The 14,696-nt window shown below is 36.1% G+C and overlaps 1 protein-coding gene across 5 annotated transcripts in view; it reads right to left on the reverse strand.

Annotated features, from left to right (window-relative positions):
* L3MBTL4 (L3MBTL histone methyl-lysine binding protein 4) overlaps positions 1-14,696 on the reverse strand; it is a 354,831-nt gene that overhangs the window by 251,157 nt on the left and 88,978 nt on the right. For all 5 annotated transcript variants that reach the window (XM_029922680.1, XM_029922679.1, XM_029922681.1 and 2 more), the window contains 5 exons: positions 13,626-13,730; positions 12,205-12,340; positions 10,318-10,409; positions 8,737-8,891; positions 7,583-7,659 (listed from right to left, as the gene is read on the reverse strand). In XM_029922680.1, the coding sequence (XP_029778540.1) occupies positions 7,583-7,659; positions 8,737-8,891; positions 10,318-10,409; positions 12,205-12,340; positions 13,626-13,730 (565 nt within the window). The remainder of the gene's footprint in view (positions 1-7,582; positions 7,660-8,736; positions 8,892-10,317; positions 10,410-12,204; positions 12,341-13,625; positions 13,731-14,696) is intronic.

Below are 14,696 nucleotides of genomic sequence, written 5' to 3' on the forward strand. Positions count from 1 at the left end.
AAATGACATCTCACATTCATGGGTTGGAAAACTTAACACTGTTGAGATGGCAGCACTCCCTAAAACTCAGTGTAATCCTCCTCAAAATCCCCATAGTAATCTCTCTGGAAATGGAAAATCCAATCTTCAAATTCATACAGAACTGCAAGGGGACATAGAGGGCCAAAAGAATCTTGAAAAATAAAAACAAAGTTGGAGTATTCAACTTTTAGTACTTCCAAATTTCAAAACTGATTACAAAGCAATAGTGACCAAAACAGTGTGGCACATCCTAGCTAATGCAATAATAGAAGAAAAGGAAACAAAATGTATACTGAATGGGAAGAAAAAATATAAAACTTGGTTCACAGATAGTATAACTGTCTGTGTAGAATACCCAAAAGCACTGACAAAAAACCTCTTAGAACCAACAAGTGATGATAGCAAGGTTGCAAGATACAGGTTAATATATAAACTTTTTTTGAATATCAGCTTTTCTGTATATCAGCAATGACCGAGTGAAACTTGAAATTAAAAAAAAATATATATACCATTTATATTAGCACCCAAAATAATGAAATAGTTATAAAATCTAATAAAATATGTACAAGGTCTAATGAAGAAAGCTGTAAAAATCTGTGAAATAAAACAAACAAAAAACCCTAAATAAATAGATATTCTATGTTCATGAATAAAAAGACTCAATACTGTCAAAATGACAGTTCTTCTTAACATAATCTATAGATTAAATACAAGCCCAATGAAAATCCCAGTAAGTTATTTTGCAAATATTCTCAGATATTCCAAACTTTATATGGTGAGGGCAAAAGATCCTGGATCCAGAAACAGCCATACAATGAAGAAAAATTTGAAAGATTGACATTATACAGCTAGTAAGCTTGAATGTAATCAAGCTTGTAAATAATCAAGATACCATAGTATTGGCAAGAGAATAGACAAAGAGCTCAGTGGAACAGAACAGAGGGCCCAGAAATAGACCCTCAAAAGTATAGTCAATTGATCTCTGACAAAGGAACAAAGGCAATACCATGGAGCTAAGATGGTCTTTTCAACAAATGGTGCTGGAACAACTGAACACCCACAGACCAAAAAAAAAAAAAAAAAAAAAGATGAAAAGAAAAAGAAAAAAAAGGAGAGAATCTAGACACAAACCTTATACCCTTCACTAAAATTAACTCAAAACGGATCACAGATATAAATATAAAATGCAAAACAGTAAAACTCCTACAAGATAACATAGGAGAAAACCTAGATGACCTTGGGTTGGTGATGACTTTTTAATATGACACCAAAGACACAATCAATGAAATACATAATTAATAAGCAGATTTCATTAAAATTAAATTTTTCTGCTCTGCTAAAGACACTGTCAAGGGAATGAAAAGACAAATTATGGAGTGGGGGAAAATATTTCCAAAGATACATATGATAACAGACTAGTTCAAAGTACACGAAGAATTCTTAAAACTCAACAATAAGAAAACAAACAACCCAACTAAAAAATGGGCTAAAGAGCTTAACAGACACCTCACCAAAAGAAACTTACAGATGGAAAATACACAGTAGAAAAGATGCTCCACATCATATGTCATCAGAGAAATGCAAATCAAAACAACAAGACACTCACTACACACCTATTCAAATGTCTAAAATCCAAAACACTGACAATGTCAAATGCTGGTGAGAATGTAGAGCAACAGGAATTCTCACATGTTGCTAGTGTAAATGGAAAGTGTTTCAGTCACTTTGGAAGACAGTTTAGCAGGCTGTTAACACAACTAAGCACCCTCTTACCATACCATTCAACCATATCATTCTTTGCATTTATTCAAGGAGTTGAACACACTTTCACACAAAAATCTGCACATAGATGTTTATAACAACTTTATTCATAATTGCCGAAACCTGTAAACAACCAAGATGTGTTTCAGTAGATGAGTGAATAAATAATCTGAGATACAACCAGACAGTGGAATATTATTCAGCACTAAAAAGAAGTGAGCTATCAAGACATGAGAAGATGTGGAGGAACCTCAAATGCATATTCCTAAGTGAAAGAAGCCAGTCTGAAAAGCCTACCTTACTGCGTGTTTCCAACTACTTAAGATTCTGGAAAAGGCATAACTATAAAGACAGAAAAAAGTCTGGTTGTCAAGAGTTCTGAGGGGGTGGGGGGGACTAGGCAGAACACATAGAATTTTTAGGGCACTGAAAATATTCTGTGTGATGCCAAAATGATAGCTACATGTCTTTAGACACTTGTCCAAACCCACAGAATGCACAATACTGAGAGTGAACCCTAAGTAAACCATCTACTTTGGGGTGATGATGATGTGTCAATGCAGGTTCATCAGTTCCAACAAATGTACCACTGTGCTGGGGAATGTTGATACTGGCAGCTGGTTGTGCATGTGTGAAGGCAGGGATATAAAGGACATCTCTCTACTGTCCTCTCAATTTTTCTGTGAACTTAAAATTTTTCTAAAAACTAAAGTTAAAAAATGGTATGATACTGGCATAAGGATAGGTGTGTAGACAGACCAATGGAATAGAATTGAGAGTCCAGAAATAAACCTAAATATCTGTGGCCAACTGCTTTTCAACAATGGTGCCAAGACCATATGATGGCGAAAAAATAGGCTTTTTTAACAAATGGCACTGGTTAAGCTGGATAACCATATGCAAAAGAGTGAAGTTGAGCCTGTACCTCACTTCATACACAAAAATTAAATCAACATGGATCAACAACTCAAATAAAAAAGCCAAACCTATTAAGTCCATAGAAAAAACATAATGGTAAATCCTCATAACCTCAAATTTGGCAATGGATTCTTGGATTTAATACCAACCACAATTAATGAATGAAAAAATAGATGAATTGGACTTCATCAAAACTAAAAACTATTTTACAGCAAAATACACTATCAAGAATGCAAAAATTCAATCTATAGAAGGTGACAAGACATTTGCAAATCATTTATACAATATAGGTTAGTAAGTGTACATAATATTTAAATAATATATTGATAATCAAAAGACAACCCAATTTTTTTAAAAAACAGGCAAATGATTTGAATAAATATTTCTCAAGAGATATGCAAATAGCCATAACCACATGAGCAGATGATCAACATCACTGGTCATTAGAGAAATACACATCAAAACCCAATAAGGTAACACTTCACACCTAGTAGTATTGCCTTAATTAAGAAAACAGAAAAGAACAAGTTGGCAAGCATGTTGGGAAGTAAGAATTCCCACATGTTGCTAGTGAGAATGTAAAATGGCACAGGTACTTCAGAAAACAGTTGTCAGTTTTTCAGAATGTTAAACATTAGGATTATCATATGAGCCAGCAATTCTATAGTGAGTATATATCAAAGAGAAGTGAAGATTCATGTCCACACAGAAAACTGTACATGAATGCTTATAACAGCACAAGTTAAAATAGCCAAAAGTACAAACAAACCGAATGTCCATTAACAGATAAATGGACAAATCATGGTAAATGTACATACAATAGAATAGTATTCAGTCATAAAGAGGAATGAAATACCAATACATGTCACAACTTGGATGAATGTTGAAAACATTACACTAAGTAAAAGAAGCCAAATATAAACATGTATTATAGGATTCTTTTTCATATATATGTATAATATATCAAGAATGGGAAATTCAGAGAAAGTAGAGTAGAGGTTAGTTACAAAGGGGATGAGAGGCAGGAAGTGGGGAGTGTCTAATAAGTACAGAATGTTTTTATTGAGTGGTGAAAGTTTTCGAAACAAGAGAGAGCTGGTGGTTGCATAACACTCAATACACCCTCACTAAACTGTACACTTTTTTTTTCGGTTTATTTATGTATTTTGAGAGAAAGAGGGATTGAGCTTGAGCAGAGGAAGGGCAGAGAGAGGGGGAAATAAAGAATCTCAAGCAGGCTCCAGGTTGTCAGCGTGGAGCCTGATATGCGCCTGGAACCCATGAACCATGAGATCATGACCTGAGTTGAAACAAAGAGTCAGATGCTTAACCAAATGAGCCACTCAGGTGCCCCTAAATTGTACACTTTAATATGGTTAACTGTGTATCATGTAAACTTCACTTCAGTTAAGAAAAAACAGAATACTTAGGAACAAAGTTAATAAACAGACTTATGGACTAAAATCTACAAAATATCATTGAAAGAAAATTAAAGAATTTCATAGGCTGAAATTATTAATACTTTTGAGATGGCTAATCCCCAACTTGATCTACAGCTCAATCCCTATCAAAATTCCCATTGACATTTTTCTGGACAGAATTTGGCAAGCTAATTCTAAAATTTATAGGGACATATTTGCAAGTGACTCAGAACAGCCAAAACAATCTTGAAAATGAAGAAAACAAAGTTAAAAGGACTCACAATTCCTATTTTCAATACTTACTACAAAGTTACAGTAATCAAGATAGTCTGGCACTGGCATAAGGACAGGCAGGTAAAGGAATTCAATACAATTGAGAATCCAGAAATAAACTCATGTATCTATAGTCAACTGATTTTCAATAATTACACCAAGACCAATCAATAGGGAAAGAAGAGTCTTGTGTGACAAGTCTTTTTGACCAAAGATTAGGCAGTGCTTTCTTAGCAAAAGCACAACAAAAGAGAAAAGAAACAGATAAATCAGACTCCATCAAAATTGTGCTTTAAAAGAAGCCGTCAAGAAAGTGAAAGCAACAGCAGCATCTAATACCCAAAGAACACTTACAACTCAATAATAAAAAGACAAACAACCCAACTTGAAAGTGGGCAAAAGATTTGAATAGATATTTATTGAAAGAAGATACACAAATGGCCAATAACCACAGCAAAAGATGTTCAACATCATTAGTCATTATAGAAATGTAAATCACAAGGACAAGGAGATCTACCTTCACACACACTCGGATGGCTGTAATGAACAAGACAATTACACGCTGGTGAGGATGTGGAGGAAGTAGAATTCTCATTCATTGCAAGTAGGAATGTACACTGTGTGGCCCCCTTTGGAAAAGTCTGCCAATTCCTCAAACAGAGTTACCTTATGACCCAGCAATTCGATTCCTAGAATTAAAACCAAAAGAAATAAAAACATACCACTCAAATACTGGTACATGAAAGTTTATAGCAGCTTTATTCATAATAGTCAAAAAGGGAAAACAAACCAAATGCCCATCAACTAATGAATGCATAAACAAAATGTGGCACATTTACACACTAAAATATTATTTGCAAACAAAAGCAATGATGTACTGAGACATGCTACAACATGAATTTGGACAACACGACACTAAATGAAAGAAGCCATGACACCACAAGCCCCATTCTCTATGATTCCACGTGTGCCAAGGGTCTGGAACAGTCAAACCCATGGAGACAGAGTGGTGGTTGCCTAGGCCTGAGAGGCAGGAGAAAACAAGGATGACATTCTTTGGGAGGTGATGGAAACCTCTGGTAACAGACAGTGGTGATGGCTGTACCACCTTGTGAGTATACTAAGAACCATTGAATTATACAATAAAAGGTGAAATTCATAGATGTGGATTATAGCTCAACAGGAAAAAAAAGTAGGTAAAGAATTTGCTATAGAGAAACAAATTGGGCTTAGAGGAGGGTAGTATTTTCCTATATAAAAACCTTCTGTAATGTGTAAAAGAAATACCAAGTATATAAGGTTTAGAGGTAGGTTAACTGGAAGATTCTAATTTAGACATTGTATAACAGGACAAAATTTCCTCTGAATTTTAAACCTAAGTCTTAGGGAAGAAACGTAGACTATCACTAAATTAGTCTATGGCTACAACTCTTACTCAAATTTCAGAATGGTGATGGTATTTGTATATGCAATCAATTTCATGAGGAAAATGAGAAACCAGGGTTAATTTCCTGGTACTTTATTGACTTTATGAACTAAATAGTGCCTTATTCCCATCAAGCAGAGCCTTAAAGCCTCGGTCTTCTCTGGGGTATGGGAGCTTTGCCTCCTCAATCCTCAGTTCATGTTAATGATGGAAAAGTTCTGTACAGGGGCGTTGGGTGGCTCAGTCAGTTAAATTTCTGACTTCAGCTAAGGTCATGATCTCAGTTCGCGAGTTCAAGCCCCACAATGGACTCTGTGCTGACAGCTCAGAACCTGGAGCCTGCCTCAGATTTTGTGTGTCCCTCTTTCTCTGTCCCTCCCCTGCTCATGCTCTCTCTCTCTCTCTCTCTCTCTCTCTCTCTCTCTCAAAAATAAACTTCAAAAAATTTTTAAAAAAAGGAAAGATTCTGGATATACAATTCTTAAAGTAATGCACAGACTACTTCTCGACTGACAAAGCACCAAGAGACAGAGTGATGAACTTAACCCCTGACTCTATCCAGGAAGTCTGGTAGGGCCACACTACGGGCAGCAGAGAAGTTATCCAACAGAGGAAACTGGGAAACAGAGGGTGCTCTACCCCAGACACACCAACTCAAACCACATATTCTGAGATCTCACGAGCACTTCACCTCATCTTGAAGAACGTTATTCTAATGGTAGCTTTCACCAGCTTTACAGAAAAATAGGCCAAGCAACTGTAAATCTGTGTATTAAAATCAGAATTTGAGAAGATGTTACACATTTTATAAAACTTTTTGAGACTAATTGGATAGTTTAAATAGGTTGTAGTTTTTTAAAATGTGGCTTGGTTTGGTTTGTTGGCTGTTCTTCATGAATGTGTTTCATGTCATTTTAATTACAAAGCCTAATAGTTTTTCTGTATTAAGAAAAAAAAGATTAAAACACAAATTTTAAGAAATTTGTGTATTAAGAAAAAAATATTAACACGAATTCTAGAATCACTCTAATAAAAATATTAAATATCTGCTCTATTCTAAAATGGTATATTACAGATTCTACATTTCTTCCTGCATATTTTTTATTGAAAGAAACTGGTTTCTCCTAGAATAGTTACTTATTTTTAACATGCTAAGCGTACACAGCCACTGTATGTATCTAATTAATTTTGAAATTAGAAAACATAAATTTGATAAAATCTCTAAGGTCTTAGTATTTCTGTAGTGAGAAAAAATATAAATGACTAGCAAGAGTCCCTACTTTGGTGTTTAGCTGAACAATTAAGTCGGTTTGGTGAAAAGTTCTGGCAAGTATGAAGACTCATGGCTAATTCCCACTCCTTAGATTTCTACATTTTTCATTTAACCCCAAAGTTAAGTGTATGTAATAATCTTATTGTTCAATTAGTAAATTAACATAAGTTATAAGATAAAGTATGTAGGCAGAAGCAGTGAGATTTAAATACTAATCTGCAGCAACGGTACTCATTTCATTGGGTAAAACTTTTTAGCAACTTTAGTTTTAAAATGACCACCTAATACATCTTTATAAAGAGTCCATTTTCATTATGGGAAAGACGAGCAATATTTCAGACATGTGGGTTACTTGGTGGTCAACAGAATCTTGCACAGTATTTTTGCCATACACTTGGCATTGAAATGGGGTTTGCATAAACAAAAATAAAAATAGGCATTGCCACTCACACAGAGATGTTTCAAAGAAAACCCAGCCAGTCGACTTACCTTGGGGTGCTATCAGAGTTCTCCCATTCTCCTGACACCAACCAACTGGCTGGACATAAGGGCTATTTACATCACACCTGCAAAACAGGATTCTAGTTCAGAGCCTGTACGACTCCATGCCAGAGGAAAAATATCCAAGGGTCACAACCATGCTAGACAATATGAGACACCATGGAAGACATAATAACTACATAACAAAATATTTTATAGCTAAATAGAATCAGAAGTAATTGTAGCACTGTATTTTATAAGCTAAGTGAACAAACTTCTCTTGAAATTTAAGAGTATTTTTTAAAGTGTTTGATAAGAACACGAACTGCCAGCAATATCCCCAAAAAGTGCACATTTTAATAAGCCTCTTTGACCACTTCTTGCTAGCAGCAAGAGAAAGTATTAATAGGCCAGTCCAAAGTTTAATACAACGGACCAATCAGACTCCATATGCCTACAATTCCCTCCCTCTCCTTTTCAAGGAACCCAGACCATTCTACCTAAGACACACTGAACAATTAATCAATGTTCTACTTCTTAGTTCAAGGAAGAAAACCGGGTCTCATTCATGCTCATGAAGAACCACAGCCTCAGGTAGAGACGTGTTGGTTTTTCAGGATATACTGTGAAAAAATTCTACAAAAATTCTTTTTGCCTTTCCCCCTTCCATATTTTAGGTTTTTACCCAGAAAACCCTTTTAACTCATGCAATGTTAGTTTAATGGTATCGTGGCATACATTTTCTCTGCTCCCCACAGGCTTTCAAATAATTCACTCCTCCATTCACCCTGTGAATTTTTCCTTTAAAAAATATGACAGGCTGAGTTCAACATTTATCAGGGGGGGGAAATACTGCGAGCTCTTAACTTCCTTTTCATAGAAATGCTTGCCTTACAAACTAGACAGAGTAGAGTGAAGGGCCCTGAACCGGTCATATTATCTCAGATGAAGCCTCATTAGGTAACCTCTCATAGAATGGAGAAGTTTCTCGGGCTCTCTAATTCAGCAATTCATGTGGAGGAGAAGGTAGTGAAAAGTTGGCCCCTAAATTCCTGATGTTCATTACTCTAAGAACAGAAAGAATGGTGACAGGACTGGAATGAAATTAAATTCTTAACACCAAACATGGACACACAAAAATAAAACACACATTGGTGTCTCACCAGTAATCGTAACTATCATCCCAATTGTCAAAATGCACTAGTAAGCGATCTTCAACAATATCTGCTATGGTTGCCACACACACCAAGGAGGGGTTCTTCCTGTCGATGGCCTCCAGCTTCATTCCAACCTGAAATTCTTTAGGCATTGGCCCATGCTAACACAGCACCAGATGGAAGAGGCACAAAAAGAAACAGGACACCAAAGAGGACTGAGCATGAGAACGGTCTAAAGGGATATCAATACTTACCCTCTGGAATGAAGCCAGCAAATGCTAGTAACAATATCCCAGCAAACTGTTACGAAGTTAACATTCATAACAAAAACCCAGGTAACTAGCTCTTACATTTGTGTGCAGGAAACTTTTCTTTCCCTCCTCCTCATCCTCCCTTTGCAGTTCTTAGAAGAAACTGCATTAATTTTAAAATATGATGTTTACTGAATACAAGAGTGTCAAATAATTTTCTCTGCTCCTTGTAGGTTTCTGAATAGTTTCCAAACATCAGAATTTAGAGAAGCAGTAAAAATCGGCTCTTCAGCACCAAAATTATCATTTACTTTGATGACATTTGAAAATAGTGGCTTTCTCAATATTTAAGAAACACACGCAGTAATCCAAAAATAAACTCATACTTAAAAATAATCCAAAGGCTTTTTTAAATACCCATACATATCTTTCATATTTAAAAAACAGTAAGAGCTATGAGTTACCATAACATTACAATAACAAAACCACACTTTTTGTAGGGTGTAATTAGTCAGTCCAGGGATTTAGAAAGTATACATATACTATCTGGGGACCAGAAGAGTTTTTTCTATCTCTTCACTACCTATACTGTGCCCTGCTTTTTGTTTTCCTTTAGCACATTATATTTTTAAAATCAACTTCCCATTTCAATTACTCTTTGCTTGACACAATTCTAGGAAACACACTGAGCAGTTGTAGAACATTGATTTCAAGGTCAGGGTAAGTGTCCTACAAAGGGACACAGCCAGTCAGTGGCAAGGTGACATTAGGCTTCCCTGCCCCCTTTCCTGGAGTGTGGCCTCATACTGTAGGGTGGGGGTAGACAGAGGGGCTCTGCACCTTACTCCCATTCTCTCCTGAAAAGCCGGTAGGTTGCCGGGAACACAAGGCATAAAAAGTGTGCTCTATCCAGATCAGCATATGTCCCTTGAATCTGTATGAAATAAATGTCACCCTCTTTCTTGTTACAAGTAAATCCATCTAGGCTGGGTTTATTCAAAGTTCACCTTCCGTAACTACCGGTCACAAAACACCAAAAGTAAGTTGAAACAAGTAACTCACCGGAAGCAAAAACAAGAACACTTCTAAAAGGCATTTTTAATTTTAGCAGGATTTAAACATAAAGTCTTCAACTATCTGCATCTAACTAAAGTATTTAATTGTTCATTCAAAGGTGGAAAAAGATATGCCCATAGGAAATTAACAAATTAAGTGAGAAAAGTCATAGGAAGCAAAGGATTCTGAAAAAATTAAAATGCAACAGAATATATAGTGGATTTTAAGACATTTAAGCTCAAGTAGAAATCTGATTTATACTGAGGAAGAAAATACTTACAGAACTCCTGTTTCTGAATAATTTCTTGGGAGCATTTTGCAATTTGCAAGCCTTCAAGTAATCCATCCAAACAAATTTATCTTTTCTATAACCTAAAAAATATACGGATTGCTCAAAACACCCACAGGATGTAACCAAGTGCATATTAAATATATTAACCTTCTCCACTCTAACGTTGGAAATTCAATGTACTTGAGCAGACCAAAAAGATTTAAATTAAAACCCATAAATTGTTTCAGTGTTTTTTAACCTATGAAATTCAAAACTGGTGTGACTTCCCATCATGCATGCCACTCCTACAGATTTTTGAAACTCATTAAGATACGGAATTAGTACCCGGGTAACCTGACGGGAGTCTCATCTCTTAGTAAGGCTTCCCAACATGGACAAAGGGAAGAGATGAAAGTTCCTGAGTTGGTCAACACCCTGAAGAAGCCACGTCACTGAGAACGTCACAGGTCCCGATGATGCAAAAATCCAGGGTGCCAGGCCCCTGGGGAAATTACAGAAACCCCTTCCCAATCCAAAGACCATCTGGCAACTCCAACTTTCTGCTGTTTATCTTTACGCGTTTCCCATTTTTCACTGATCCTCCTCTCCATGTGCCCTAAAGTGGCTCACATGGTGCTGGCCCATGTAAAAGGGGCTCAAATAATTATTTTCTGATTAACTGTTACACAAAATAAAAGTCGAACTCCTTGCACCGTCTCCAAGGCCAGGTTTACACCCTTAACTTCATCTCCTACCTCTTGCCCTTGCTTTCTCTGCACCAGCCACACTCATCGCCTTGAGATTTCTTAATGTGGCCAGAGGCTCCAGCCCCTGGGGGATTTCCTCTTGCTTTTCTCTCGGCCAGGCTTCTTAACCAAGGAGCCTCACTGATTTCCCTCATTTCATCCACCTAAGCGTGGGATGTCATGTCCTCACACCTTTCCTCAGCACCCTCTCTGTCCCCTAACCCAGTCACTGCTTGACACCATAGCTTATCTTTATTACTGCTCTCCCCTCTGGAATGAAAGCCTCATGAAGACAGACATGGTTTATTGTATTCACGGCTCTGTCCCCAGTGCCTGCACACAGCAAGGATTCCATAAATACCTACTGACTGAATGTGCCTGTGACCAGCCTTCATGAAATCCAGCAATCTGAGGGATTCTGCCATTAGTCTCAGGGACGGATCCACCAAGGATACTCTGAGTTGGTTACTGAGAATGAAATGACTATATACTGACTTCAGAAGTGCCACAGTCATCAAATACTGTCACATCCAAGCAGGAGACCTTATACACAAGTCTGCTGTGCAAGGAAATGTGTCCATGGGCATCTCAACTGATTAAATCCCCATCTCACCAGCACACAACAAATAAAAAAGGCTTCAGTCACATCTGCCAGCACATAACAAAAGCATATCTAGCACATTAACAAAAGACAAAGATGAGATTTTTAATTCCTGTCAATTCCTGTCAAAAGAAAGCAGACTGTGAAACTGTCTTCTCTTTCATAGTTCCTGTTTTCCAAGATTTGTTTGAAACAAATGACATAGAGTGAATCAAGTTTCCTCCCTGGATGGCATCAGAGACTAAGTGAAATATTTCATTTCAATCATGATAAAAAATAAGTTTCTTCATTCTTTATAAGGTTTAATAAACTTTATGTGACTCATAAGATTTTTTTTCTGCCTTAGGTACCTTATCAGAAGACCTTAGCAATCAATGGTGTTTTTCTTTTAAAGACTTGTATTCATTCCTAAAAATGGTATCCTTGTAGTCTTACTGCTTTTTGTGGGTTAAACTTTCATTTTGAAAATCAATTCACACCAGGCTCTCTTGTTAGTGTTTCATAAAATGTTGTTAAAATAAAATGAACTCTCTTTCCATGCTGGCTTACCCTTAGGGATGTGCAATTCGTGTTTGGTCTTTTCACACCACCCTACTGGATGAATGTCAGGGGAACCCGCATTGGTCCAAAAATCATAGCAGCTTAAATAACCATCAAAATGAAGTCTCAGGCGGTAGCCACACACCTGTAAAATGGAATGTTTGCAATCCTTCATTAAGTGTCTCACATTCGAAGGGTACACAAATTAACAAAATAGTCATATATTCTGTCGCTACCATCAACATATTTGAACAAATCCTCCTATCCAAATGTGCTTGTATTAAAAGAACAGATTTAGAGGGGCACCTTAGTGGTTCAGTCACTTGAGCGTTTGACTTCGGCTCAGGTCATGATCTCACAGTTCATGGGCTCGAGCCCCGCATCAGGCTCTCTGCTGACAGATCAGAGCCTGGAGCCTGCTTCAGAGTCTCTCTGCCCCTCCCCCACTCAGTCTCTGTCTCTCCCTCTCAAAAATAAAATAAACATTAAAACAATTTTTAAAAAATTAGAGAGGGCTTCTGAATAAAGCAAAAATGCTGACAGACCCTATTGTTTAAGTATCTAGAATTTTTTTTCTTTTAAAAAAATTATCCTTTTACTCATTCTAGAAATCTGAGGTCACTTTACATCTCCATCAATCAAAAACTTTATTTGTTCATTCAATACCTGTCAAATATTGCTTTCAGAAACTCCATCTCCTGCTGTCTAGCTAGGATTCATATCCCAAGACAGTGTAAGTTAAAGTACAGAGCAAAACCAAAATGGACATGGCCTCATTTCAACTCTAACATAGGGATCTAGCATGCCCAATAAAGGAAATAATAAAACCATGTGGAATACACCCTTAAGAGAGGCTATCCAAGTTTTAATAGCTATAATCAATTAGCAAATTAAGTGGGTACTATTTTTTTATGTGATGTCATTAAAATATAGAGGATTTTCATCATTTTAACAATATAAAATATTTAGTAAATATTATATTTTATAAGCCGCTTACTTTCATCAATGGCTCTTTATTCCATATAATTTTCATAAAATGCTTGCATTTATATAAACATAAATATAAGATTCATGTGCACAGACATTTTCCACATGCATCTCTCATTAGTTCAGCTAAAACTTGAATAATTATGTCTCTTTCAACAGACAAAAGCAACACTGTGGGAGTCACTGATTGTCATCAACCTCACATGAAAACTATTTACCAATTGAATCAAGGGTAACCGTTAGTGATAAGGGACTTATTAAAAGATTATTCTTTAGAGAAGGGAAAAAATCATTAAGAAATGTATTTCACCCATCACTGACTAAAATTAATCCATAATGTACTGGAATCTGTTTATAACAGAAAGCACTCAAATTGATTATTCTCTAGAAAATTCTCGTCTGTCACTGTGCACTCCACCCAAGGCAATAACACCATCTCTTACCTCAGCTACAGAAAGCACACAGAACACAGATGGATGTCGGGGGTCGATGCCTTCTAATCTCATTCCAACCTGAAAACCATTTTCATGCTCCGGAAAGGATTGGTCCTATGAAATTTCATGATACAACATTAGCTACTGAAATATCTTCACAATTTGATATTAAAACACTTGGTGTGGTTATGCATACAATCAAGAACCTACTATGCTAGTTTGGAAATCCAGTGAGATAGCTAAAGATAGAAGGCTGCTTTTCTATATTTGGCCCACAAAGAGTGATCATTTTTATCTTTTTATCATTACAAAAGAGTGCATATGAGAAACTACATGTTCTAGGAACTCCCTATTTATCCCTTTTGCCCATTTTTCCTTAGTGATTTTAGGAAATTTTTCCTATACATTGGAAACAATCCTTTGTTGATTATAATGATTACCTACTCCCAGTCTATGACTTGACTCTTTGTTTTGTTTGTGATGACTTTGTTGTACAGAATTTTTTTTATTTTAATGTAGTAAAATAAACCAATTATTTCCTGTACAGTGTGTGCATCTAATCTATGAAGTCCCTCACAACCCTGAAGTTACATGGATATTTTTCTAGTGTTCTTTTAAAATTTCTGTTCTTCACATTCAAATCTACAATACAACTGGAATTAATTTTGTTCTATGGTGTGAGGTAGGATCTATTTTTTCATATGGAAAATGGAATATTCATCAAAAATTTTTGAGAGTTTTCATTATCAGCAAAGTTATCACTGTTACATTATGTTTCTACATATTTCTGGGTCTATTTCTGGACTTTCTATTCTGTTCATTCGTGTATTTGCCTATATTACATTGTCTCACTAGCTTATAATGACTCTGTCTGGAGAGCAATTTTTATCATATTGAATTTTCTAATTCAGGAACTTGTTCCCTCTCCATTTAATCTAATCACTTTTGTTGGTCCAAGATGTTTTTACAATTTTCAAACAGACTTCGTGTTATTAAAATTTTCAAACAGGATTCAAAAATGCTTTCTTATATTTATTTCTGTATTCCTTTTAATGTTTATTGTTACTGTAAATGGGGAAT

This window comes from Suricata suricatta, chromosome 14 (assembly GCF_006229205.1).
Source record: "Suricata suricatta isolate VVHF042 chromosome 14, meerkat_22Aug2017_6uvM2_HiC, whole genome shotgun sequence".
NCBI lineage: Eukaryota > Metazoa > Chordata > Mammalia > Carnivora > Herpestidae > Suricata > Suricata suricatta.